This window comes from Mobula birostris, chromosome 6, assembly GCF_030028105.1.
Source record: "Mobula birostris isolate sMobBir1 chromosome 6, sMobBir1.hap1, whole genome shotgun sequence".
Classification (NCBI taxonomy): Eukaryota; Metazoa; Chordata; class Chondrichthyes; order Myliobatiformes; family Myliobatidae; genus Mobula; species Mobula birostris.
Window position 1 is genome coordinate 92,533,539 of NC_092375.1, and position 26,721 is coordinate 92,560,259.

The 26,721-nt window shown below is 36.8% G+C and overlaps 1 protein-coding gene across 1 annotated transcript in view; it reads left to right on the plus strand.

Annotated features, from left to right (window-relative positions):
- Positions 1-13,641, plus strand: part of wbp4 (WW domain binding protein 4) — a 74,725-nt gene extending 61,084 nt beyond the window's left edge. The window contains exons 8-10 of the mRNA XM_072260849.1: positions 487-677; positions 3,535-3,707; positions 11,503-13,641. Coding sequence (XP_072116950.1) covers positions 487-677; positions 3,535-3,707; positions 11,503-11,704 — 566 coding nt within the window. The 3' untranslated portion in view covers positions 11,705-13,641. The remainder of the gene's footprint in view (positions 1-486; positions 678-3,534; positions 3,708-11,502) is intronic.
- Positions 13,642-26,721: the final 13,080 nt, after the last annotated feature.

Here is a 26,721-nt window from a genome sequence, read left to right on the forward strand (position 1 = left end):
AACAAAGGCTATTTTAGTGCAAAGTGGCTGTGCTGTTGCCAGCGATTAGGGTTGTGCAGGTTGTTTCAAGAACTGAATGATTGAAGGGAAATTGCTTTGTTTGAAATTGTGTGGGACCTCAGGCTTCTGTACCTCCTGTCCAATGGTAGCTGTGAGAAATTGGCATGGTTAAGATGATGAGGATCTTTGATAGATGCTGTCTTTTCGAGATAGCATCTCCTGTAGATACTTTAGATGGTGGGGAGGGATGTGCCCACATCCCAGAAAATAAATGGATAAGCACCTCTAATAACAGCTCCAACCCTGAAAATTGTCTTCTTCAACCAACTTTAGTTATTGTAAGTGTGCTGGGATATACCAAACTTGCTTGGATAATGGATGTACCCTCGGTATTTAACATGTAACTAGAGTTGGACCATTAGGCTGCTTTGTCTCAGGAAAGGCTATTTATAAGCTGCATTGAGCTTCATTTATGATACATTTTAGCTTCACAGTGGGAAAAGCCTGAAGGTTTCATCTCTGCTAGCGATTGCTCAGATACAGCTAGCAAAGATAAGATAGAACCTGAGGAATCCACTAAAGAATCCACAGCTGCAGAAATTACTGAGAAAGGCTCTGAAGATTGCTCTACAGGAGAAGAGGAGCAACTGCAAAGTGAAACAAATGTCTCTGTCCAGGTATGTTCTGCTACCTCAACAATAAGGAAATTTCAGGGTTGTTAGGTAATGCAGAGATGAGGTAAGTCTGCAAAGTCCTTGTGTATCTGGTGGATGTGTGAACAAGTACTGAGAGAACTTTGCTCTGTTGCGACAGGGTGTTCACGTCATGTTGAATTCACAGGCGTTAAAAATAAGTATTTGCAGTGTAAAAATCATAGTATGTGTGTGGATCATAGAACATAAAGGCAGGAAATGTAGGGCATTATTTACTATTTACTTTGCCTTAATATAAAGCAAACTTTTGCCATGAATGCGTATGTGTTCTTATCTTTTGTCTGATAAGTAATTAACGGTAACTTTTTTAATGGGTGTAAATGAAACTGAAATGAGGAAGGAGATTGGTGGAAAAAAGTCATGTTGGGAGAAATGCCTTTTTTGTTTGCTAATTTATATATTGTTCTCTCTATCTTATTTTCCTATTTGTACCAAAAAGGATTCTAGCAATTGCAAGACATTAGTAAACTTGCAGAATGGGAGGGTAATTATGTTATGATTCACTATCAGTGGCAGGCACACACAGTAGCTGCTTGTCTGGAGTTTGCACATTCTCTCTGTGACTGCATGAGTTCTCTCAGTGTTCTAGTTTCTTCCCATAGCTATGATTGGGTTGATCGATTAATTGATAACTGTAGAATTTCCCTTTTGTGTAAATGAATGGTCTAGTTATTCACAATCTATACCAGTGATTTGAATTGAGTATCAATTGTAGTACAATCAAGGTTTCTGATATTACACAAATTAACTATCAATTGTAATATAATCAAGTTTTCTGATAATACACAGCCAGATGGCAGTGTGGGTTTTGTATAGGATGTAGAGAGACTTCAAAGGAATATAGATAGGGTAGGAGAATGGATGAGTACAAAGCAGAGTATCATGTGATAAATACTTGTTTATATTGATAGGAAAAAATCAGGTTTTTTTTAGAATTGAGAGATTGAAAAGTGTTGGTCTTCACAGGAACCCAGAGTTCTTGTAAATGAAGCATTAAAGGTATGTACAGTACAGAAAGAAGTTAAGACAGTCTTTGTATCAAGAAGATTTGGGTACAAGATTGAGTAAAGCAGTTTTGTATAGCCTGATGAAGCTTTAGCTGGAATATGGTGTTCAGGTTTGGAGTTTCTATGTAACGAAGGATGTATTTATAATAGAAATTATGAAGTTATCAGTGTGATTCCTGGGTAGGGGAATTGTCCCATGAGGAGAGATTAACCAGACTGGTCTAAGCACTCTTTTTAAGTTAAAAAGAATGAGAGCTGGTTTTGTTGAAATATTCTAATTTCTTGTATGGCTTCATATACTAGATGTCGTGATGTCCAGTTAAAAGATCAGCCATGATTTAATTGCGAGCAGGTGTCTAGTCTGACTAGCCTTCTGTTTATGCATATTTACAGATTTTGAAAATTTAGTTCCAATTTCCAAGCCCAGTTATTTATGTAAGCTGTATTAACGACAGTCTCAATAACTCTGTGGAACACTGCTTTCTGCTTCATGTCAGCCTCAGTAATTGCTTTGAACCATTACACTTTTTTTTTATTGCCAGTTCGTTCTTGCCTCCCAGTTTTTTGGCCTGAATTTAGTCACAAGTCAAAGTATCTTTTTGAACAGTTTTTGAATAGCTTGTGTTTTTCATCAATTGCATTTCTTCTGTATGCTCTTTCTGTTTGGAAAATTTACTGGCAAATTTAGACAAAATGACCTTGCTTTGATACCAGAACTGACTGCTCATTTGTAGTTGTATTCTATAATTTTTCTCAGTAAAATTTGTTGAGTTATAATATTAACTGGTGATATTGTGATATCTTTCCTGTTAACTGATAAAGCCTGGTAATTATGTTTCAAAGTTATACTATTTTTCTTTGAGGAAAAGACTGAACATTTACAGGTAGAACATTAGCAGTCAGTTAGTTACATTCATCATTTTTTTAGAGTTACATTTTCATCAGGAATGATCAGGTTACAGGGATGTTATGTCAGACTGTTCTGAAAAGGTAACAGCAAGTGTTGATGAGGGTAGCTTATTCGATCTCATCTACATGATTTTAGCCAAATGTCATTCCTTTAATGAAGTAAAAACCCAGGGGATCCAAGTTGGAGATTGGATCCAAAACTAGTTCCACAGGAGTTTTAGTGAAAGGAAGATTCCTTTTGGTGGTAACTATCAAAGATTTGGACAAGTACATGGGCTGTGATAATGGATTCTCTGGGTGGTCTGTTGTGGGCAATAGAAAATAAGCTCTGAGCTGGAGGAAGTAATGGACTGATCAGTTGAACCTAAAAAGAGAAGTAAATGGAATTTTGTGGAGGGCAACCAAACTGAAGAAATACACAATTTAATGGAGGAATATGATCTCGGCACAAATGCATGATCACAAAATGTATGAGGACAAGTGGGTAAGAGTACTTTGCAAGGTGCAGAAAAGATCTAAATAGGTTACTCTAGGGCTGTGTCAAAACTAGAGTTGGTTTCTTTGGAATAATAAGAGAGATTTAAATGAGGTATATAAAACTATGAAAGTGTTGGATTGAATAGTTTTAAAAAAATTAGGAGATTCAAATCCAAGATGGTTGTTGAAGAAGTGGGTGTGGGGATCTGCTGGTGGTGTGGTAGAAAAAGAAGTTCCTCATCATATAAAAAGTACCTGAATATGCATTTGAACTGATCTGACATTCAAGGCTACAAGCAAGGAGTGAAAAACCAAAATATATAGGCATAGATGTGAATTTCTTCCAGGGCTGTACACTTCTGTGATTCTGCTATTAGTAACCAGAATGATTCTAGAAAATGACTATTAAAAATTCTATTGCGTTGCAGAAGCAAATTGCTGCTGGAATTGACAGCAATGCAAAGTCCTCTGAGGGAAATCTTGATACTGAGCTGGAAAGCGCATTGCCCCAAGATGAGCAACAACAGGAAGCAAAGAAATCTTTCAAGAGGAAGAATGTAAACCCCTATGGGGAATGGGAAGCTGTTAGAGTGGAAGAGAAGTAAGTAGCTGAGCACCAATCTCAAGCTTCCTGTTCATGTCTTTATTCAAAGAAATGTGAATTTCCATCCAGTAGTAATTCCATCTTATTACAAATTTCAAAAGTGTACTGGAATTCCAAATTACAATGTTCTTCATGCAGAGATTTATTTAGATGTAAATATTTTAAAGGGATCACTTTTTCTTGTCAAAAATGTCATAATGCTCAAAATAATGTTTGAGCTCAGGAGGTCAGGTAACATCTATAGAGGGAAATGGACAATTGATCTTTGGAGTTAAACTCTATCCAGTCCTGATGAAGGATCTTGATCCGAAATAGCGACTGTCTATTTCCCTCTGTCTATGCTACCTGACTTGCTGAGTTACAGCAGTGTTTTGTTTGTTCCTCACTAGTTTCCGATATCTTCAGTCGCTCATATCTCCATGTCACATTACTTCTTGCCATTCCATGGTAATAGCATGATACAGATAATGCTAATAATTCTGCCTCTGTTAAAGGAACTTGTTTCTTCAAACTGTTGTGTGAGTAATTGCCATCTGAGTGCAGTTGGTTGGTGACTTTTGAATTGCCTGAATTGTAGCTAAGAGAACCCACCTGACTGATTTAAAATATTAATGTTAATTCTGCCAGGTGTTGAAGAATGCAGAATGATCAGGTTTAACATCTAATGCTGTAATTGGTGATCAGCTTTCAGTCATTTCCTCCCCAGTCACTTTTCAAGCTTTACTGCAAGTGCGCCATAAGATCGGAAATCTGAGAGAGGGGGGCAGCCTAATATGATGGTTAGGGATAGTATAGACTAAAGTTGATTATGACTGCAACATCACAGCAAGGTAATTTCTTCGTGAACACCAGATTAATCTTCGCTGATACATGATCATATCTGTATAACCTATATAGAAGAACTGAGAAAAAGTTACAGATTAAGTTGTGAAATTCAGATTGCAGTAAGCATGGGAATAGGATTTTGTTTATTGGTATAACGTGTACCTGTAGTGCCCTTTAATATTTCAGTAATATTGTAAATAAAATATTGTTTGATTAGGCATTGCTTACATAATTCATTATGGGTTATATACAAGAAGTACATGAATGGCGTATGTCACGCCACGCTGTCACCTGAGTGCCTCACTAAAAAAAAAGGAAGAAAATCTAAGTAGACCAGTACCCAGCTCCTGTGTTTCTCTTTTGATTATTTTCTAGAGTTACAAAGCATAACAGTACATTGAGGCAGTATAAGGTAACAGAAGGCAGAATAAAGGGGGGGGGCGTCACGTGATGATGTGGGATTGAGACGTGTAAATGCAGCTCTCCCGTAAAAAATTAGCAAAGTACCGTTTAAACAAAACAAAGTTAATAAATACTTTCTGGAAACTATTTATAAACTTTGCAAGACTACTTTACGATATGCCTCCTAAACCGCAACAAAAGAAGTCTGCTGTTGCGAAGCAACCGCGAGAGGGGAAGAAAAAAGGGCCTACTGCAACGATGGAGCCTCGGACTCAGGTTGGATCTCCTTCGGTAGAACAGGGAGCAATGGCGGCGGTAGCGATTTCTCCGAAGAAGATGCCGGAAATGCGCATGCGGTAAGAAGAGCGCATGCGCAAATCGACACAACTCAAACTACAAGAACCGACAGCCACTGCAATTGAAAATGACTCAGAGTCAGAATTGGATTCTGCAGAGAACACAGATGAAGAAGAGGAGGAAGAATTGGAAGCGATTGGAAGTAAAGGAGACGATGGAAACATAAGAGAGGCTATATTGCAATTAACGGCTGAACTAAGAAAAGTAAGAGGAGAGCTTAGAGATGTGAAGGTGTCCTATAATAAAGCTATGGAAAGACAGGACAAAATGGATAAGAAGCTTCAGAAGATGGAAAGAGCAATGGGGCATATGAATGATAGAGTGGAAAAAACAGAAAATGATCTGCTTGTCTGGAACTCGGAAAGAAATCAACTCTTGGAGAAAGTGGACATGTTGGAAAATTTCAGTAGACGTAATAATATTAAAATTGTTGGTCTTAGAGAAGGTATGGAGGGAGAAAAACCAATAGAATTTTTTCAAAGATGGATCCCGGAAGTTTTGCAAATGGAAGAGGAGGTTCGACCAATTGAAATTGAGCGGGCACATAGAGCTCTGAGACCAAAACCAAAAGATGACCAATATCCATGATCGATTTTAATAAAATTCTTAAGATTTCAAGACAAGGAAAGGATTCTACAGGCAGCTGCTCGAGCTGCCAAGGATAGAAAAGGGCCATTGGTGATTCAAGGGAACAAAGTTTTTTTCTACCCTGATATAAGTTATGAACTTTTGAAGAGAAGGAAGAAATTTAATCCAGTGAAAAAAACCCCTATGGGACCATGGTTATCAATTTATATTGTGTTATCCTGCAACCTTGAAGATTTTTTTGCCTGGTGGAGAAAAAAGATTTTTTGATGACTACCGGAAAGCGGAGCAGTTTGTGCGAGATTCTCTGAATATTCACCGGATATAAGAACAAATCCAGAGGAGCGAGATAGATTGAAGATAAAGATTGGGTCAAAGAATGGACTTGTTGGATTTTTGAAGGTGGATGGATGTATAAATATATTATTAATTATACGAGGGGGGTAAGAAAGGTTAAAATTGGAGGAATATTAGTTGGGAATAGTAACATTAATTTTGTCTATATATATATATATATATATATATATATATATAATTTTTTTTGTTACGGGGGAGCTGGAAGAAGCACTGATCAATTGCTACGCTAATCATGTGTGCAAGCGTGGCTTTAGCCATGACCCGTAAAATGGAGGGGGGTAGTGTTGTGTATCTTTTCATTCACAACATTAGTGGGGGGGTATTTTGTTTTTTCTTTTTTTGTATCCTTTCTATCTTTTTTTTTCTTTTTGCCTGGAGGGTTGGGAGGGAAACACATAGCAACATGGTGAAGTTTAAAGAGATTCCCCAAGGAACTATGAGAGTTGAGAAGATAAGTAATGTTTTAGATTGGAGTAACTTTGTTAAGAATAATGACTAATTTATTGAATTTTTTGAGTTTTAATGTTAACGGGCTTAATGGACCAGTGAAAAGAAAAAGAATCTTAACACATATTAAAAAAATGAAGATAGATTTAGATTTTTTACAAGAAACGCATTTAACAGAAACAGAACATCAGAAACTAAAGAGAGATTGGGTGGGTAGTGTTGTTGCGGCTTCATTTAATTCAAAAGCGAGGGGAGTAGCAATTTTGATCAATAAAACATTACCAATTAGAATACAAAATGTAATAACTGATTCTGCGGGGAGATGTGTGATTATACATTGTCAACTTTTTTCTGAACTATGGACTTTTATGAATATTTATGCACCAAATGAAAATGATGCAAAATTCATACAAGAAGCTTTTTTGAATTTGGCGGATGCACATGAAAAAATATTAATTGGAGGAGACTTTAATTTTTGCTTAGACCCAGTCTTAGATAGATCAACCAAGGTTGTTATAAAATCGAAGGTAGTAAATTTAACTTTATCATTGATGAAAGATTCAAATTTGATTGATATATGGAGAAGAATCAATCCTAAAGAAAGAGACTATTCATTCTATTCTCATAGACATAAAACTTACTCAAGGATAGATTTTTTTCTATTGTCAATGCATATTCAACACAGAGTGAAAAATATGGCATATAAAGCAAGAATATTATCAGATCATTCTCCTTTATTAATGACAACAATAATGGCTGATAAGGAAGAAGTGGCTTATAGATGGAGATTTAATTCAACATTATTAAAACGTCAAGATTTTTGTGATTTTATGAAAAAGCAGATTCAATTTTTTTTGGATACAAATTTTCATTCAGTGGATGATAAATTTATACTATGGGATGCAATGAAAGCATATCTTAGGGGCCAGATAATAAGTTATACGTCTAAAATTAAGAAAGAATATATGGCAGAACTAGATCAATTGGAAAAAGAGATTACAAAATTAGAAAAAGAATCTCAAAGATATATGTTAGAAGAAAAACGGAGGCAACTTGTCAATAAGAAGTTACAATATAATACGCTTCAGACATATAGAATGGAAAAAGCAATTATAAGAACTAAACAAAGGTATTATGAGTTGGTGAGAGAGCACATAAAATTCTTGCCTGACAGTTGAAAACAGAACAAGCTTCCAAAACAATAAATGCAATTAGAACAAGGGCAAATAAAATATCTTATAAACCTCTTAAAATAAATGAAACCTTTAAAAGTTTCTATTCTGAATTATATCAATCAGAATCACAAAATGATGTTAATGAGATAGAAAGGTTTTTATCACAAGCATCTCTTCCAAAATTGAATTTGGAAGAACAGAAGGGATTAGATATGCCTTTTACATTAAAAGAAGTTGAAGAAGCTTTAGGATCACTCCAAAGTAATAAATCTCCAGGAGAAGATGGTTTTCCACCTGAATTTTATAAAAAATTTAAAGATTTATTATTTCCTGTCTTTATGGAACTAATACGTCAAGCAGAAAAAACACATAAACTCCCAGAATCTTTTTCAACAGCGATTGTAATAGTATTGCCAAAAAAAGGACAGAGACCCTATAAAACCAACATCATACAGGCCTATTTCTCTATTGAATACGGAATATAAAATAATAGTAAAAATTTTATCGAATAGATTATCTAAATATTTACCAAAATTAATACATATGGATCAAACAGGATTTATTAAAAATAGACAATTGGCAGATAATGTAACCCGGCTACTCAGTATAATTCATTTGGCACAAAAAAGGGACAAGAAGAGTGTAGTAGTAGCCTTGGATGCAGAAAAAGCATTTGATAGATTAGAATGGGATTTTTTATTTAAAGTATTAGAAAAATATGGGTTAGGAACATCTTTTATGAATTGGATTAAAACTTTAAATTCTAATCCTAAGGCTAAAGTAGTGACAAACTCTCAAATTTCAACACCCTTCCAGTTAAAAAGGTCAACTAGACAAGGTTGTCCATTATCACCTGCTTTATTTGTACTGGCGATAGAGCCATTAGCAGAGCTAATCAGAATTGATCCAGATATTATGGGTTTTAGAGTTAATCAGGAGGAATATAAAATTAATCTTTTTGCCGATGATGTTTTGATCTACTTAACAAACCCACAACATTCGTTACATAAATTATCTTCTAGATTGGATGAATATGGGAAGGTATCAGGTTACAAAATAAATTGGGATAAAAGTGAAATTTTACCTCTTACTAAAGGAGACTATAGTCAATGTCGATTAGTAACCCAATTTAGATGGCCGGTATAAAGTATTTACGTATAAGACTTGATAATGATGTAAAGAATTTATATAAATTTCATTATTTACCACTATTGAAAAAAATTCAAGAAGATTTTGACAAATGGATGATACTACCAATAACATTAGTAGGCAGAGTCAATGTTGTAAAAATGAATGTATTTCCTAGATTACAGTATTTGTTTCAAACATTACCAATACAATTGCCACAGAAATTTTTTCAAGAGTTAAATAAATGTGTGAGAAAATTTCTTTGGAAAGGTAAAATGTCAATATCATTAGAAAAATTGACATGTAAATTTGGGTTAGGAGGGTTACAACTTCCAAACTTTAAAAACTATTATAAAGCAAATCAACTTAGATTTATTGCATCTTTCTTCGATGATCTAAAACCAGCATGGATTAAAATAGAATTAGACAAGATAGGAGAAAATAGACCTGAAGATTTTATATATAAATGGGAATCTAAGGATACGGGAAAAGAAAGAATCTCCTATATTAACACATTTGATAGATCTATGGAATAAGATAAATGTTGATAATGAAACACAGAAATCTCTATTAGCAAGGAGACCTTTGTTCCAATACAGACTTATTCCTTTTACAATGGACAATCAGCTTTTATATAATTGGTACCAAAAAGGGATTAAATTTATAGGAGATTGTTATGAACGAGGTATATTGATGTCATTTGAACAATTAAAGGATAAATATAAAATATCAAATAATACTTTCTTTGGTTACCTTCAATTAAGGGCTTACTTAAAAGGTAAGCTGGGTCAAACAATGTTTTTGCCAAAACCTAATGAAATTGAAATTTTAATTCAAAAAGGGAAAATTAAAAAATTTATTTCTTGTATATATAATTTGATTCGAGAACAGACAATTAAACAAGGAACCCATAAGTCAAAGCAAAAATGGGAAACAGATCTGAATATTAATATTGATGAAACAAATTGGTCAAGACTCTGTCTTGACAGTATGACAAATACAATAAATGTTCGACTTAGATTAGTACAATATAATTTTTTTACACCAATTATATATTACACCACAAAAAATAAATAGATTAAATTCAAATCTATCCGATAAATGCTTTCGGTGTAATCAAGAAATTGGTACTTTTTTACATTCTACTTGGTCTTGTTTTAAAATTCGACCCTTTTGGATAAATTTAAGAGTGTTATTGGAACAAATTACTGGAACTCAACTTCCACATAACCCTGTATTATTTCTATTAGGTGATATTGAAGGGATAAAACCGAAACTTGAATAAATATCAGAAAGAATTTATAAAAATTGCATTGGCAGTAGCTAAGAAGACTATAGCAGTTACTTGGAAATCTGATTGGTATTTAAGTATGGATCGGTGGAATAATGAAATGGCTAGTTCTATTCCACTCGAAAAAATTACTTATAATTTAAGAGACAAATATGTAACATTTTTGAATATTTGACGCCCTTATTTACAAAAGATAGGATGGCATATTTAAGTGCTCCGATAAAGACTTTGGTCACTTGGGGAAAGTAACGAATAATTATACCAAATTTATTTTGAATCCCATGGAGCATGTGGAAACCTTCCAATACCCAGGCGGCTCTTCTTTTTTGTTTTTTCTTTTCTTCTTTTTAGGTAGGACTATACATGGGGGGGGGGGGAGGGGGGAGGGTAGATTTTATCTTTATCTTTTCATGTATTCTTTTTGAAAACTCAATCAAAATTATATTACAAAAAAAAGGCAGAATAAACTGCAATAGCTGAAGAGAAAGTTTAGTGCTTTATTTAGAAAATAAGTTGCAAGGTTATAACAAAGTAGATTGTGAGGTCAAGTTCATTTTAATGTACTAGGGAGCTATTCAATAGTCTTTTAACACAGAGTAGAAAATGTCCTTCAGCCTGGTGGTACATGTTTACAGGCTTTTATATCTTCAGTATTAGTAGCAAAGACAATCAGGCTTTTGTAAATTGGGCGATGCCTACACCTGTGGGCAGTTGTGGATTCAAATCCTATTCTAGATAGCTGACTCTCATGCTGTTGTGAATTATTGCTGTCATATGTGTGGCACTGACTTTTTGTTAAACCAAGGCTACATCTCTTCTCTCATTGGACGTGGAGTCTGATGGCACCAGGAACCCAAGCTACAGACCTACTGGGCATGACCCACAGCCCTGCAATCAGCAGCATATAACACCAATAATTAAGCGTAACCTACCTGTAACTGCAAAACTAATTTATTTGGTTATGTTCTACCCGAGATGCTCCCTTTGTTCTGTTTCAACTTCACCTTCACCTTCTCTGCAACTAACTTATTTTCTCTTTCCCAGTTCTGATGAGAGGACTTAGACCTGAAATATTAACTGCATTTCTCATTCCACAGAGAGACTGACCTACTTGTTTCCAGCATTCTACTTTTTTGTGGTTGGCCAAAAATTTGTTTGTGAACTGTTGAATATGCAATGTACAAATTAATCATGGTGTGCTTAAATCTCTCCCCTTATTGTACAGTGAACAGATAGACCTGCAACTGCCTACAGTGGAGCACTCTTCTCCAACAGTGATCGATGTAAACCAGGAACCAAAAGTCAAATTTAAACAAAAAGAAATAACTTCACTGGGGAGTGGCGCAGGAGGAGAGACAATGTTTAAAAAAAGGAAAGTTGAAAATGGAAAATCTAGAAACCTTCGACAAAAGGGAAATGATAATTGAATATCACAAAGTATACAGAAATATGTACAATCTTATCTGGCTTTGATTTCTGTAGTAAAGACAATCTTGCCTAGATTTTCAGTTAGCTCATTGGCCTTGTTTGGTGTAAAATACTGCAATATTTTTTTAAAAGAACAATATCTTTTTAAGTCAGCATTGTTTTGAATTAAGTTGGTAATTTGAATAAGAGCACAAACTTGTGAAGCATTATTTCTGTATCCTTATTTCAGTTTATACCTGGTTTAATAGCATTTACTAGGTTTAGTTTAGTAATTTTTTTTAAGTCGTTAAGATATTTTTGGTGTACTAATTATAAAAAATAATGTATGGTGTGATAGCTTATAATTGATAAATAGAATTCTATTGTGTGCTGTGGATTTATGGTTCTTTACATAAAACATCTTTATTAAAACGTTATGCATCTTTACATAAAGTTCTAAAGGAAAGTAGTTTAATATTTTGCATAATAACTTCTGTAGGTGAAGACACAGCTGTCAAAATAAAACTGAAATGTACCCAATATTTGTGTTCTTATTGCATGCAAATATATTGGGCTGCCGGCAGTTGACAGAGTGTTATCCTAAAAAATATAAGAAATAACTCAAACTGTTTGGTAATTACGAGGGGTGATAGATAAGTTTGTGGCCTAAGGTAGAAGGTGTCAAGTTTAGAAAACCTAGCCCATTTATTTTTCAACACAGTCCCCTCCTACATGTACACACTTAGTCCAGCGGTCATGGAGCATACGGATCCCTTCCTTGTAGAAGTCGGCGTCTTGGACCTCCAGAAAGTGCCCACAGCAGGAGTGATTGATAAGTTCATGGCCTAAGGTGGAAGGACATGAGTTATACAGCTCTTGTTACATGCACATGCAGTTCAACTCTGAGTGATTATGCAGAAAGTTTGAAGTTAATAACTCATCTTCTTCTACCTTAGGCCACAAACTTATCAATCACCCCTTGTATGTAGACATTGCTAATTAGAGGTATGTTGTTGATTGCAGCTGTGTTTCCACATTTCATTCTGGCATAGCCTCAAAGGGTCTACTCTGCACTGTATCTCAGTATATTTCTAAAAAATGTTGGTTCACAAATAAACCAGATTCCCCACTAACTCCTTCATGTTCACTCCGTATTCCCATCAAGCCAGGTACAGTAAGGACAGTATATAGTGTACCATTCCTCACGTTTCTGAGGTGGGACAAAACAGTACAGAGAGAATGTGCAAATTCCAATGAACCAGCAGTACTGGAGATGAGATAGCAGCTCAATTAACCTAGACATTGTGCCACCCATTTTGTTTATAGTTTGCTGTTTATCTGAGAGATTTGGGTGAGATTATTAACAAATTTGTAAAAGGAGTGGGAAAGGGTTCTTTTGTGTTCCATTGTGTAAGTGTTGGTCTTGTAAGTCTAAAACCTTACCTGCAATTTATCTGCAATCTATTTTTAATTAATATTATTACTAGGGATAATACCGTAAGTCAGCCATAATGAAATGGTGGAGAAAACTCAACGGGCAGAATGGTCTATTTCTGCTCCTATGTTTTATGGTTTTATAGTCTAATATGAAATCTTCATCCATTCCATGTCTACCTTTGGTCTTGACTATTTTACTTCTCCAGGTCGACAGCAAACTTTGCTGCCTGTGGCTAGCACCAGTCCTATTGGAAGATCACTTTTGTGCTTGCTGACTTGGAATTAGATTGCTATTTGTCAGTAATCAGTTATTAATGTTCACACCTTGTTTTGTGATTTCTCTTATTATCATACCATTCTTTTAAACTTTCACAGCCCATAATCTTCCACAGGCACTGTGCTTTACAAGTTCTGGTCTCTTGTTCATTAGGAATCCCCGTTGTTGTTTTTCCATCAATGTCAGCCATCCTTTTGATGCCTACACCTTAAGCTCTCAGATTCCATCACCAACTCCTTGCTTCTAAGATATTTGTAATAAATATATTTAATCAAGCATTTATTGTTTATCCTTAAGTGGCTGGGTTTGATAACACTGCTGTGAAGTGCCTACAGAGATTGAATTTAAATTGTAAGACTTTTTGCAACTGCAATTCAGATCTTGAGATATTATGAAAAGTTATTTTGCCATGTGTTGCTTTACACACTTTGCCTCCCGTGGGAAGAAGTGGCAGACTAATGCAGAATGTTAGTTTGCAAGAAGAATGGCAGCCCTTGGTGTGACATTACTGTAATGAATTTCTGCAGCCCTCATTTGAAAGAGTGTCTGCCAGTAACTTTGCAATGTAAAGCAATTCTGGCTGTTTTCGCAGACCATTAGTTTTGCATTACTTGGTTTCTGTTGGTTTTGCATTTTATTTTGTTCACAAATCAGGGCCTGTTCCTAATCTTTGTGGGGGGGGGGGGGTGTTGGAAGCCAAGAGTGATCATCCACACCTAATGGGCTATGACCTGGTGGAGTAGGTTGGCTGTTTATACTGCTATTATGATTTCAGTGGATTAACCATCAGACTGATTTATTAACAGCCAGATTCTTTGGCTAGATTTTCATCCATGCATACAATGGCACTTTCTTTTTGATGCAGTTCACAAAAATAATATTCAAATAATAGCATTATATTGTACAAATGGGGAACATGTAATACTTTGATGTGTAGAGGAAGTTCTGTATTTAGCAGACATGGATTTTCAACATTGGGAAATATTCTAAGGTTTGCCTGGGTAGCCTCCAATGTCAGTTTCTGTAATTTTCGTTAATTACTCCTCTCTCTAATCACTTAATCACCATTAATCACTTTTAAAAAATCCCATTCTGGTTATCCTCTCACCCCCTCTGGTTTCCCCCCTCCTCTCCTTTCTTCCATGATTCACTGTCCTTTCCTATTAGATTCCTTCTTCAGCCTTTCTCCTCTTCCGTTTCCCACCCCTCCCCCAGCTTCTTACCTAATCCCCACTCCCACTCACCTATTACCTGCATCCCCTACCCCACTTTATTCTGGCTTTTGCTCCTCCTTTTCCAGTCCTGATGAAGAGTCTTGGCCTGAAGCATCTGACCTGCTGAGTTCCTGCAGCATGCTGTATGGGTTCCCGAAGGTTTGTATGGAAATCCACTTCCAGGCCAATGGGAGGGGGTGGCGTGTAGGGGATGATGACTGAAAGGCTGGTCAGAGATGTCAATGCTGAGGAGAGAGATATAAGCAAGGGTGCTTTGGGGGCTAATCCCTCAAGTTGCATGGCTGCAAATTTGGTTATAAGTAACAGGCACACATGAAGCTGGAGTTTGAAACTAAGGCACTTGTTAAGGGCACAAGATGGTGTAAAGAATTGGTAAAGTAAGTGATGTGGGAATTTAAGCAGAAAGAATCTAAAATCTTGGGTATCTGCAGCTGATGTACAATTTGCATTTTAATAGTAAAGTTAGAGATACAGCCACTGGAAAAACTGACAGCTCCTACAGCAGCTCATTTTTGTTTTACTCCAAGTTGCTGCATTTGTAGTTTTTTTTTCTGTCTCGTAAAGTTACTGGACTGATGTCAGAGAGGCCAGGACCATTGATTTGAGATATGGAACTACAACAATGTAGTTGATATGACTGAATTTATCCAAACACCATTCAGTTTGATGGCAATCAAGTGGACAAGAATTCAGTCCCTGATCTGCTTTGTGTGTCTATTTGGGATACATGGTTTAAAAATATATTTGTATAAGGACTCCAAATTACAAGCACCTTGAGCATGAGGTGAATAGAGACAGGGTTATGCATGTCTTAGAAGATCAGAATTAATGTCACAAGTGAGAACCTCAGAAAATTTAGGTTAAGATTTGAGAAAAAGTGACATGAGTGGTGGATCTTCTAAAAGTGTCAATAAAACATTCAAGGCCAGATATGGTTAGAACATTTTCAACAAGTGTGCAAACTTGCATAAAGTTAATCTTGCAAGAGAGAAATCAAGCAGCAGGAAGGGTTTCTAAAGGAGCTGAAATAAATCATTGGTAAGGGTCGATACTCTGCAGTTAAGTATTTAATGTGGACGAAGTAGACTGCTTTTGTTAGAGGATGCCCTCTAGTGCACATTTATCTCAAGGCAAGAGAAAATTGCTGAGAATTTAAGACACTGTAGCTAACAACTGCCTTACTCCTCATTGGAGGCAATGTTAAGTGTGACTGTTAACATTGTGCTTCTCCCAATTCACCAACCAGAGAACCTGAGTGCTGTAAAGGGCTGATTTAGTGTGGCAGTGTAATTAAGAAAAGCTAAAATGCCCTGTTCTTTGAAGACTATATTACCTTATTTCCCTTTCGACTTTTTTTGTCAATCAACATTGCGCATGGAATAACTGGACAACAAAGGGTTGTCAATAGCGTCTTTGGACATGCAGTTAACATCAAGAACAGGGAGGGCTCTTGCTATTGGTACCACCGCAGACGGGTGTCTTTTTTTAATGTTTAAGGTGCAGTGTGTAATGAGTTGTATCATATGTGGTGGAGCTGTTTATTGACTTCAGGAGTAGGAAACTAGAGGTCCATGAGTCAGTCCTCATCGGAGAATCAGAAGTGATGAGGGTTAGCAAGTTTAAATTCCTGTGAGTTATTATTTTAGTGGACCTATCCTGGGTTCGGCACTTAAATGAAGTAATATATAAAGGCAGCGCCTTTACTTCCTTGGGAATTGTGAAGATTCAGCATGACATCTAAAATTTTGACAAACTTCTATCGATGTGTAGTGGAGAGTATATTGACTGGCTGTATCACAGCCTGGTATGAAAACACCAATGCCCTTGAATGGAAAATCCTACAAAGAATAGTGGATATAGTCCAGTCCATCGTGGCTAAAGTCCTCTTTGAGATCATCTACATGAAACGCTGTCATGGGAAAGCAGCATCCATCATCAGGGACCTCCTCACCCAGCATATGCTCTCTTTTTGGGACTCGTGCCACCAGGTTCAGTAACAGTCATTACCCCCCCGACCAGCAGGCTCTTGAACCAAAGAGGATAATTGCACTCTACTTGCCCCATCACTGAAATGTTCCCACAGCTATGGATTCACGTTCATCTTTATCCCATTCTCGATATTTATTGCTTATTTATTTACTCCAGTCTATAAGAAGGGAGACAGGCAGAAGAAAGGAGAGCCTGATATCAGTGGTTGGAATGATGTTGGGAGTCCATTATTAAGGATGAGGATTTGGGGTACTTGGAGGCACCTAAGTAGACTGCGATCAGCATGGTTTCAAGGGGAAATCTTGCCTTTCAAATCTGTTAGAATTCTTTGAGGAAACAACAGGCAGGATAGACAAAGGAGACTCAGTGGATGTTGTTTACTTGGAATTTTAGAGGCCTTTGGCAAGTGCTGCACATGAGACTGCTAAACAATACAAGGCCCCATGGTATTACAGGAAATACACCAGCAAGGATAGAAGATTGGCTGACTGGCAGGAGGCAAAGAGTGGGAATAATGAGGGCCTTTTCTAGTTAGCTGCCAGTAATCAGTGGTGTTCTACAAGGGTTGATGTTGGGAGCACTTTTCATGTTATGTGCAATAATTTGGATGATGGAATTGATGGCTTTGTGGCCAAGTTTATGGATGATACAAAGATAGGTGGTGTTAAGGAAGCAGGGATTCTGCAGAAGAACTTAGTTTGGGAGAATAGGCGAAGACGTGACAGATGGAATACAGTGTAGGGAAATTTATGATCATGCACTTTGCTGTACATGCATGATCTCTCTCTCTCTCTCTCTCTCTCTCTCTCTCCCCCCCCCCCCCCCCTCCCTCTCCCTCTCTCTCAAGAGCCTGTTGGTCCTCGAGTCGGGGGACTTGGAGAAGTGATGTGTAAGACTGTAACATCGAAATGACGAGCTGCTGGCCTCCCACTCTCATTGCTACAGGAGCAATCTCTCACTCCCTCACTAGTGAGAGAGAGAGTCTGGCTGAGATACCGAAGTGCCAGGATGAACTATACATCAAGGTCTCTTTGGGGGCTTTGCTATTCCTTGCGTGGAGGGGGAGGGTCAATGCTTGTGCATAGGAGTGGGGGGAGGGGCTTTAGGGTTCTGATACTTCTGTCATTCATTCTTTGGGATTTTTTTCTGTTTTGTGGATGTCTGCAAAGAGTAAGAATTTCAGTATGTTTACATACTCTGACATTATTGAACCATTTAACTGTTTTCTAAACAGGGAGAAAATTTAGAAATCAGAGGTGCAAAGGAACTTGGGAGTCCTTCTGCTGGATTCCCTAAAGGTTAACTTGTAGGCTGAGTCAGTACTAAGGAAGGCAAATGTAATATTAGCATTTCTTTTTTGCTATATTTATGCTCTATTCTTGGTTGGTGTGGCTGTAACGAAACCCAATTTCCCTTGGGATCAGTAAAGTATATCTATCTATCTACCTATCTATTTTGAGAGAACTACTGTATCAAGAATGTAAAGCTGAGACTTTATAAGGCATTGGTCAGACTACACTTGGAATATTCTGGGCAGTTTTGAGCCCCTTAGATAAGAAAGTATACGCTGGCATTGGAGAATGTCCAGAGGAGGTTCACGAGAAACATCCTGGGAAAGAAAGGGTTAACATATGAGGAGAGTTTGATGGCTCTAGCTGGAGTTAAAATGGGGGGGGGGGAGAATCTCATTGAAACCTCTTGAATATTGAAAGGCCTAGATGGAGTGGATGTTTCCAGTAGTGGATAATTCCAGGACCACGAGACACAGTCTCAGAATAGAAGGACATCCCTTTAGAGTTGGGGAGGAATTTCTTAAGGTGGAGGATGGTGAATCTGTGGAAGTCACTGGATATATCTAAAGTGAAGGGTGATAGGTTCTTGATTAATAAGGGTGTCAAATATTACAGGGAGAAGGCAGGAGGATGGGGCTGAGAGGGATAATAAATCAGCCAGAATGGAATGGCAGAGCAGATTTGGTGGGCCAAATAACCTAATTCTGCTCCTGTGTCTAAAGGTCCCCACTCGTTTGCAAACCTGAAATTTCTAAGAAAATATTATGATGTTAGTAAATCAGTGTTAGTGCTATGATGAGGCTGGGTTAATCAATTAGAAAAAGAAAAGCATAGGCCAGTAATTGAAAGCAGCAAGTCAAAAGTATAAGAATTTATTTTACCTTATTTGCCAGAGCAACTGATTAGGCAGAAGTCATCAGAATGGAAATGATCTAAATGCACTTAAAGTAAAAGGATAAATATTAAATTAAACCAACTCCCTGAATTGGGATGGTTGTATCCTCATACCATACCTCATAAAGATATAGTAGAGGAAATATTACAACACCATTGTTAACATTGCATCTATAAAGTGATAGATCTAGCACGGAAATAAAAGACCAATCCACTTGAATTGATTTTATTTATGTCCCTCACATACATGAGATTACATGTAAATGTAATCTTTACATTATGTCTTTGTCTAAATGTGCAACTTATAGTAATTTGTAATAAATAGTATGCACAGTAAGATGTACAACAGAACAGTCAATATAGCTTAGAAATACCTCTGTGTTGGCATGAATTAATCAGTCTGATGGCTTGGTGGAAAAAGTTATCTCAGAGCCTGTGGTCCTGGCTTTAATGCTGCGGTACTGTTTCCCGGATAATAGTAGCTGAAGCAGCTTGTGGTGGGGGTGACTCGGGTCCCCAATGATCCTTCCAATGGCCCTTTTTACACACCTGTCTTTGTAAATGTCCTTTTCAATATTTTTTATTAGTTTCTACATAGAAGAATACAGAGTACAAGAAAGTATATATAAAAGGTAAAGAAAAAACAATTACATTATATCTATTCATAATAACAATATCATTGCCTGGTATTCATGTAGCTAGTCAAAGTTATATTGAAATATATTAATTTATTACAAAAAAAGAATCTAACCCCTACCAAGACCAAAGGTGTTATTAAGGAGAAAAAAAGGTAAAATACCTTCTCATATAATAAAAATTAATAATAGCCAACATCTAAATTTAAACAACAAATTCAGGGTTTTGAAAGAACCATAGAACCATAGAACATTACAGCACAGAAACAGTCCTTTTGGCCCTTGGCTGTGCCGAACCATTTTTCTGCCTAGTCCCACTGACCTGAACCTGGACCATATCTCTTCATACACCTCTCATCCATGTATCTGTCCAAGTTTTCCTTAAACGTTAAAAGTGAGCCCGCATTTACCACTTCATCTGGCAGCTCGTTCCACACTCCCAGCACTCTCTGTGTGAAGAAGCCCCCTCCCCCCCAATGTTCCCTTTAAACTTTTCCCCCTTCACCCTTAACCCATGTGCTCTGGTTTTTTTTCTCCCCTAGCATCAGTGGAAAATGCCTGCTTGCATTCACTCTATCCATACCCATCATAATTTTATATACCTCTATCAAATCTCCGCTCATTCTTCTGCGCTCCAGGGAATAAAGTCCTAACCTATGCAACCGTTCTCTGTAACTCAGTTTCTCGAGTCCTGGCAACATCCTTGTAAACCTTCTCTGCTCTCTTTCAACCTTATTAATATCCTTCCTGTAATTTGGTGACCAAAACTGCACACAATACTCCAAATTCAGCCTCGCCAATGCCTTATACAACCTCACCATCACATTCCAACTCTTATTCTCAATACTTTGATTTATAAAGGCCAATGTACCAAAAGCTCTCTTTACAACACTATCTACCTGTGACGCCACTTTTAGGGAATTTTGTATCTGTATTCCCAGATCCCTCTGTTCTACTGCACTCCTCAGTGCCCTACCATTTACCTTGCATGTTCTACCTTGGTTTGTCCTTCCAAAGTGCAATACCTCACACTTGTCTGTATTAAACTACATCTGCCATTTTTCAGCCCATTTTTTCAACTGGTCCAAATCCCTCTGCAAGCTTTGAAAACCTTCTTCACCATCCACTACACCTCCAATCTTTGTATCATCAGCAAATTTGCTGATCTAATTTACCACATTATCATCCAGATCATTGATATAGATGCCAAATAACAATGGACCCAGCACTGATCCCTGTGGCACACCACTGGTCACAGGCCTCCACTCAGAGAAGCAATCCTCCACTACCACTCTCTGGCTTCTTCCATTGAGCCAATATCTAATCCAATTTACTACCTCTCCATGTATACCTAGTGACTGAATCTTCCTAACTAACCTCCCATGCGGGACCTTGTCAAAGGCCTTACTGAAGTTCATGTAGACAACATCCACTGCCTTCCCTTCATCCACTTTCCTGGTAACCTCCTCGAAAAACTCTAATAGATTTGTCAAACATGACCTGCCATGCACAAAGCCATGTTAACTGTCCCTATTAAGGTCCTGTCTACCCAAATACTTGTAGATTCTGTCTCTTAGTACTCCTTCCAATAATTTACCTACTACCGACGTCAAATTTACCGGCCTATAATTTCCCAGATTACTTTTAGAGCCTTTTTTAAACAACAGAACAACATGAGCTATCCTCCAATCCTCTGGCACCTCACCCTTAGATACCAACATTTTAAATATATCCGCCAGGGCCCCTGAAATGTCAACACTAGTCTCCTTCAAGGTCCGAGGGAATACCCTGTCAGGTCCTGGGGATTTATCTACTCTGATTTGCCTCAAGATAGCAAGCACCTCCTCCTCTTCAATCTGTATAGGTTCCATGACCTCACTACTTGCTTGCCTTATTTCCACTGACTCCATGCCAGTTTCCTTAGTAAATACAGACACAAAAAAACCCATTTAACATCTGCCCCATTTCTTTTGGTTCCACACATAGCCGACCACTCTGATCTTCAAGAGAACCAATTTTATCCTTTACTATCCTTTTGCTCTTAATATACCTGTAGAAGCTCTTTGGATTATCCTTCACCTTGACTGCCAAAGCAACCTCATGTCTTCTTTTAGCCCACCTGATTTCTTTCTTAAGTATTTTTTGCACTTGTTATACTCCTCAAGCACCTTATTTGCTCCCTGTTTCCTATACATGTCATACATCTCTCTCTTCTTCTTTATCAGAGTTCCAATATCCCTTGAGAACCACGGTTCCTTATTCTAATTCACTTTACCTTTAATTCTGACAGGAACAAAGAAACTCTGCACTCCGAAAATTTCTGCTTTGAAGGCCTCCCACTTACCAATCACATCCTTGCCAGAGAACAACCTGTCCTAATCCACACTTTTTAAATCCTTTCTCATTTCTTCAAATTTGGCCTTTTTCCAGTTCAGAACCTCAACCCTAGGACCAGTTTTGAAAATAATTCAGAAAGGGTTCCCACAGTGTTTGAAAGTCTTAACGAGATTCAGAAATTGAACAATGTGTCTTCTCTAAATCTAAGCAGAACATAATGTCGCATAACCATTGAGCGTGAGTAGGAGGAGAAACATCTTTCCATTTAAACAAAAGTGCCCTCCTAGCTATAAGAGAGCTAAAGGCCAAAATATGTAAATCAGATGTCTTCAGCTTGATATCTCGTCCCGCAACAATTCCGAATAGGGCCATCAGGGGATTAGGCTTAAAATTGACTTTGAAAAGTAAAGAAAAAGTTTGAAAAACTTCCAATATTTTTCAAGACATGGACAAGTCCAAAACACATGAATTAATTAAGCTTCTCCATTATTACATCTGTCACAGTAGGGAGATACATCCGAATAAAAATGAGATAGATTATCTTTAGTCATATGGACTCTATGTACCACCTTAAATTGTATGAGGGAGTGGCGAGCACATAGTGATGAAGTATTAACCAGTTTAAAAAAAATTCATTCCAAGTTTCCTCAGATATCTTGTAAATCGTTCCCAGAGATTCTTAATTTTGTCTAAAGGAACATTCCTCGTCTCCAGTAACATGCCATAAATATTAGATGTTGAACCATTATGAAAAGGTATAAAACTAAAAATTACATCTAGTAAGTTCTCATCTGAGCTTATAGGAAATGTGCATAATTGAGATCTTAGAAAGTCTCTGATTTGTAGATATCTAAAAAAGTGAGTTTTGGGTAAGCTATACTTCGCTGACAATTGCTCAAATGAAAAAAGATTTCCTCCAACGAACAGATCCCAAATACATTTAATACCCAACCTGTCCCATTCTTTAAAAACTAAATCAGTCATGGAGGGTTTAAAAAAAATTAGAATAAATGGGACTAGAAAGGGAAAACCTCAATAAACCAAAATGCTTTCTAAATTGTATCCAGATCCTCAGAGTATGTTTAACTATTAAATTATCAGTAAGTTTACTTACAAATAAAGGAAGTGAGGATCCAAGAAGAGAAATAATAGAAAATTTATTAACAGAGTTAGCTTCTAAAGAAACCCATACCGAACAATCTATATTAATATTATATAGCCAAAACATAAGATATCGTATATTAACTGCCCAGTAATAAAACCTAAAATTAGGTAAGGCTAAACCTCCAGACTTTTTAGATTTTTGAAAATGAACTTTATTTAAATGAGGACATTTATTTTTCCATATATAGGAGGATAAAATAGATTCAAGAGAATCAAAAAAGGATTTAGGAATAAAAACGGGTAAAGTCTGAAAAAGATATATAAATTTAGGTAGAATATTCATTTTAATAGAATTAATTTGTCCAATCAACGATATTGAAAGAGGTGACCAATTTAATAATATCTTTTTTACATGGTTCAATAAAGTAAGAAAGTTTTCTTTAAACAGGTGTTTGTACTTCTTAGTGATTTGTTACACCCAAATAAGTAAATTTTAAATGGGAGATTGGTATTAATTGATACAAAATTATTTAAAGGAAATAATTCACTCTTATGTAGGTTCAATTTATATCCTGAAAACTGGCTAAAACAGGAGAGTAAAGAAAGTATACAAGGTAATGAGGTCTCAACATTAGAGATAAAAAGCAGTATATCATCAGCGTAAAGTGAGATTTTGTGGGTGATACCTCTCCTTAAAATACCACAGATATCATTAGATTCTCGAAAGGCAATGGCAAGAGGTTCTAAAGCTAGATCAAAAAGCAAAGGACTGAACAGACAGCCTTGTCTAGTTCCGTGGTGAAGTTTAAATGGTTTGGAATTTCGAAAATTAGTAAGAATCTGAGCAGAAGGAGATAAATAAAGTAATTTAATCCATTGAATAAAATCTGGTCCAAAATTAAATTTTTCTAAAGTTTTAAATAAATAATTCCATTCAACCAGATAGAAGGCCTGCTCAGCATCTAAGGATATCCCACATTCCGATATTTCCTGAGAAGGAGAGTAAGTAACATTTAATATACGGCGTATATTAAAATGGGAATGTTGGTTTTTAATAAATCTAGTCTGATCATCAGAAATAATAGAAGGTAAAATATTTTCAATCCTATGAGCCAGAACTTTATAAAGAATTTTAGTATCAACATTGAGTAATGAAATTGGCCTATATGAAGAGCATTCAGTTGGATCCTTGTTCTTTTTTAGGATAAGCGAAGTAGAAGCTTCATAAAAAGATTGAGGCAAGCTACCCAATTTGAAAGAATCCAAGAAGACTAAATGTAATTGCGGCATAATTAATGGAGAAAAAGCCTTATAAAATTCTCCAGAAAATCCATCTGGACCCGGAGCCTTCCCCGAGTGTAATGAACGTATACCCTTGGCGATTTCCTCGTAAGAAATGGGTTGATCCACCTGTTTGCAATTATCTGCAGGAAGTGCAGAAATATTTAATTGATCTAGAAAATTATTCATTACAGTATTTAGGGGAATCAGAACTATAAAGTTTAGAATAGAATTCTCTGAAGGTATCATTTATTTCAGAGTAATCAGTTGTCCTATCACCATTAGATTTGCAAATTTCTTTAATTTGTCATTTAACTACATAAGTTTTTAATTGGTTGGCCAATACTTTGCCTGATTTATCTCCGTGAATGTAAAATTGAGTTTTATCTTTAAGAAGTTGAGTTTCAATTGGATATGTTAACAGAAGATCACATTTAGTTTTAACTTCAACACGTCTTTTATATAAAACAGGATCTGGAGCTATAGCATATTTTTGATCTAATTGTTTCAATTGATTGGCTAATTCAATTCTTTCTTTATTAGCTTTATTCTTAACACTTGCAGTATAAGAAATAATTTATCCTCTAGTATAGGCCTTGTAAGTATCCCATACAATAAGATTAGAAGTCTCTCCCTTTTTATTCTCTTCAAAAAAAAAACAAAATAATATGCTTCTCTAGAAAATTTAAAAATTTCTTATCACATAGCAAAGTTGTATTAAAATGCCAAAATCTGTTGGTTTGAGGAAGACCAGGAAGTTTTAAAGATAGAAATATAGGAGCATGATCTGAAACAGCAATCTCTTTATATTCACAGGAATGAACTGATGAAATCATTTGACTATCGATAAAAAAGTAATAAATCCTGGAATATGTATGATGAACATGGGAAAAAATGAATACTCCCTATCTAAAGGATGTAAAAAACACCAAACATCAACTATACCACACTTCAATAAAAAGGATTGAATAAACAAAGCTGATTTATTAAGAGGCGCTGGTTTAGAAGATGATCGGTCTAAAATTGGGTCTAGCCAACAGTTAAAATCTCCTCCCATCATCAAAGAATAAAGATTCAGATCTGGTAAAAACGAAAAAAAAACAAGGCTCAAAGAATCCTGGATCATCTACATTTGGGGCATACACATTGGCAAATACTATTAATTTATTATCTAGTTTTCCTGAATCTATAACAAGACGTCCATTAGTATCAGACACTACTTTATGTTGGACAAAGGAAAGTGTATTATCTATAAGAATCGAAACTCCTCTAGATTTGGCCTGAAAAGAAGAGTGAAAACAAAGTCCATTCCAACAGCTAAAAACACGTAGGTTATCACATTTGCGTATGTGAGTTTCCTGTAAAAAAATAATAGGGACCTTAAAATTTCTTAACATAAGCAAAAATCTTATTACGTTTAACAGTGTTAAAATGTAAGTTAAAAACCAAGCTATAAACCTTGAGAAATGGTAACCAAGCAACAAGTTGGCTAAAAATTCGAAAACAGCTTCTGAGAAAAAAAAACTATGTCCTGAATAGTGGGAAGTTGACATCCACAGGTGTACTGGGCTGTCTGCACCACTGTTTGCAGAGTCCTGCGATTGAGGGAAGTACAATTCCCATACCAGGCAGTGATACAGGATGCTCTCAGTTGTGCTCCTGTATAAGGTTCTTAGGATTTGGGGACTCATGGTGAATATTTTCAACCGTCTGGGATGAAAGAAGCACTGCTGTGCTTTTTTCACCACACAGCCAAGTGAGGTCCTCGGTGATGTGTATACTGAGGAACTTAAAGGTGTTCACCCTCTCAACCCCAGATCCATTTATGTCAATACAGGTGGGCCTGTCTCTGTTCTTCCTGTAGTCCACAACCAGCTTCTTTGTTTTTGCAACATTGAGGGAGAGGTTGTTTTCTTGACACCACTGTGTCAGGGTGACGACTTCTTCTCTGTAGGCTGTCTTGTTATTATTTGAAATAAGGCCAATCAATGTAGTATCAACTGCAAATTTAATTAGCAGTTTGGAGCTGTGGGTGGCGACACAGTCATGGGTATCCAGAGAGAAAAAGAGGGGGCTTAGGACACAGCCCTGGGGGGCTCCTGCGTTGAGGGAGCCCATTCTTACCACCTGCTGTGGTCTGACAGGAAGTCCTGGATCCAGCTGCACAAGGCAGGGTGAAGCCAGTGGTCTCTGAGCTTCTTGTCAAGCCTGGAGGGAATTATGGTGTTGAATGCTGAACTGTAGTCTAAGAACAGCATTCTCACAGAAGCATTCCTCCTCTCCAGATGTGTAGAGCTGTAGTTATTGCGCTATCTGTTGATCAGTTGTGTCGGTAGGTGAATTGTAGGGGGTCCAGTGTGGTTGGTGGCAAGCTGCAGATGTAGTCCTTGACCAGCCTCTCAAAGCATTTGCTTATTATTGAGGTGAGTGCGACAGGGTGCCAGACGTTCGGACATGTTACCTTGGTCTGTTTTGGTACACGGACAATGGTGGATGTCTTGAAGCAGGAGAGCACTCTACACTGGGAGAGGGAGAGATTAAAAATGTGTGCAAACA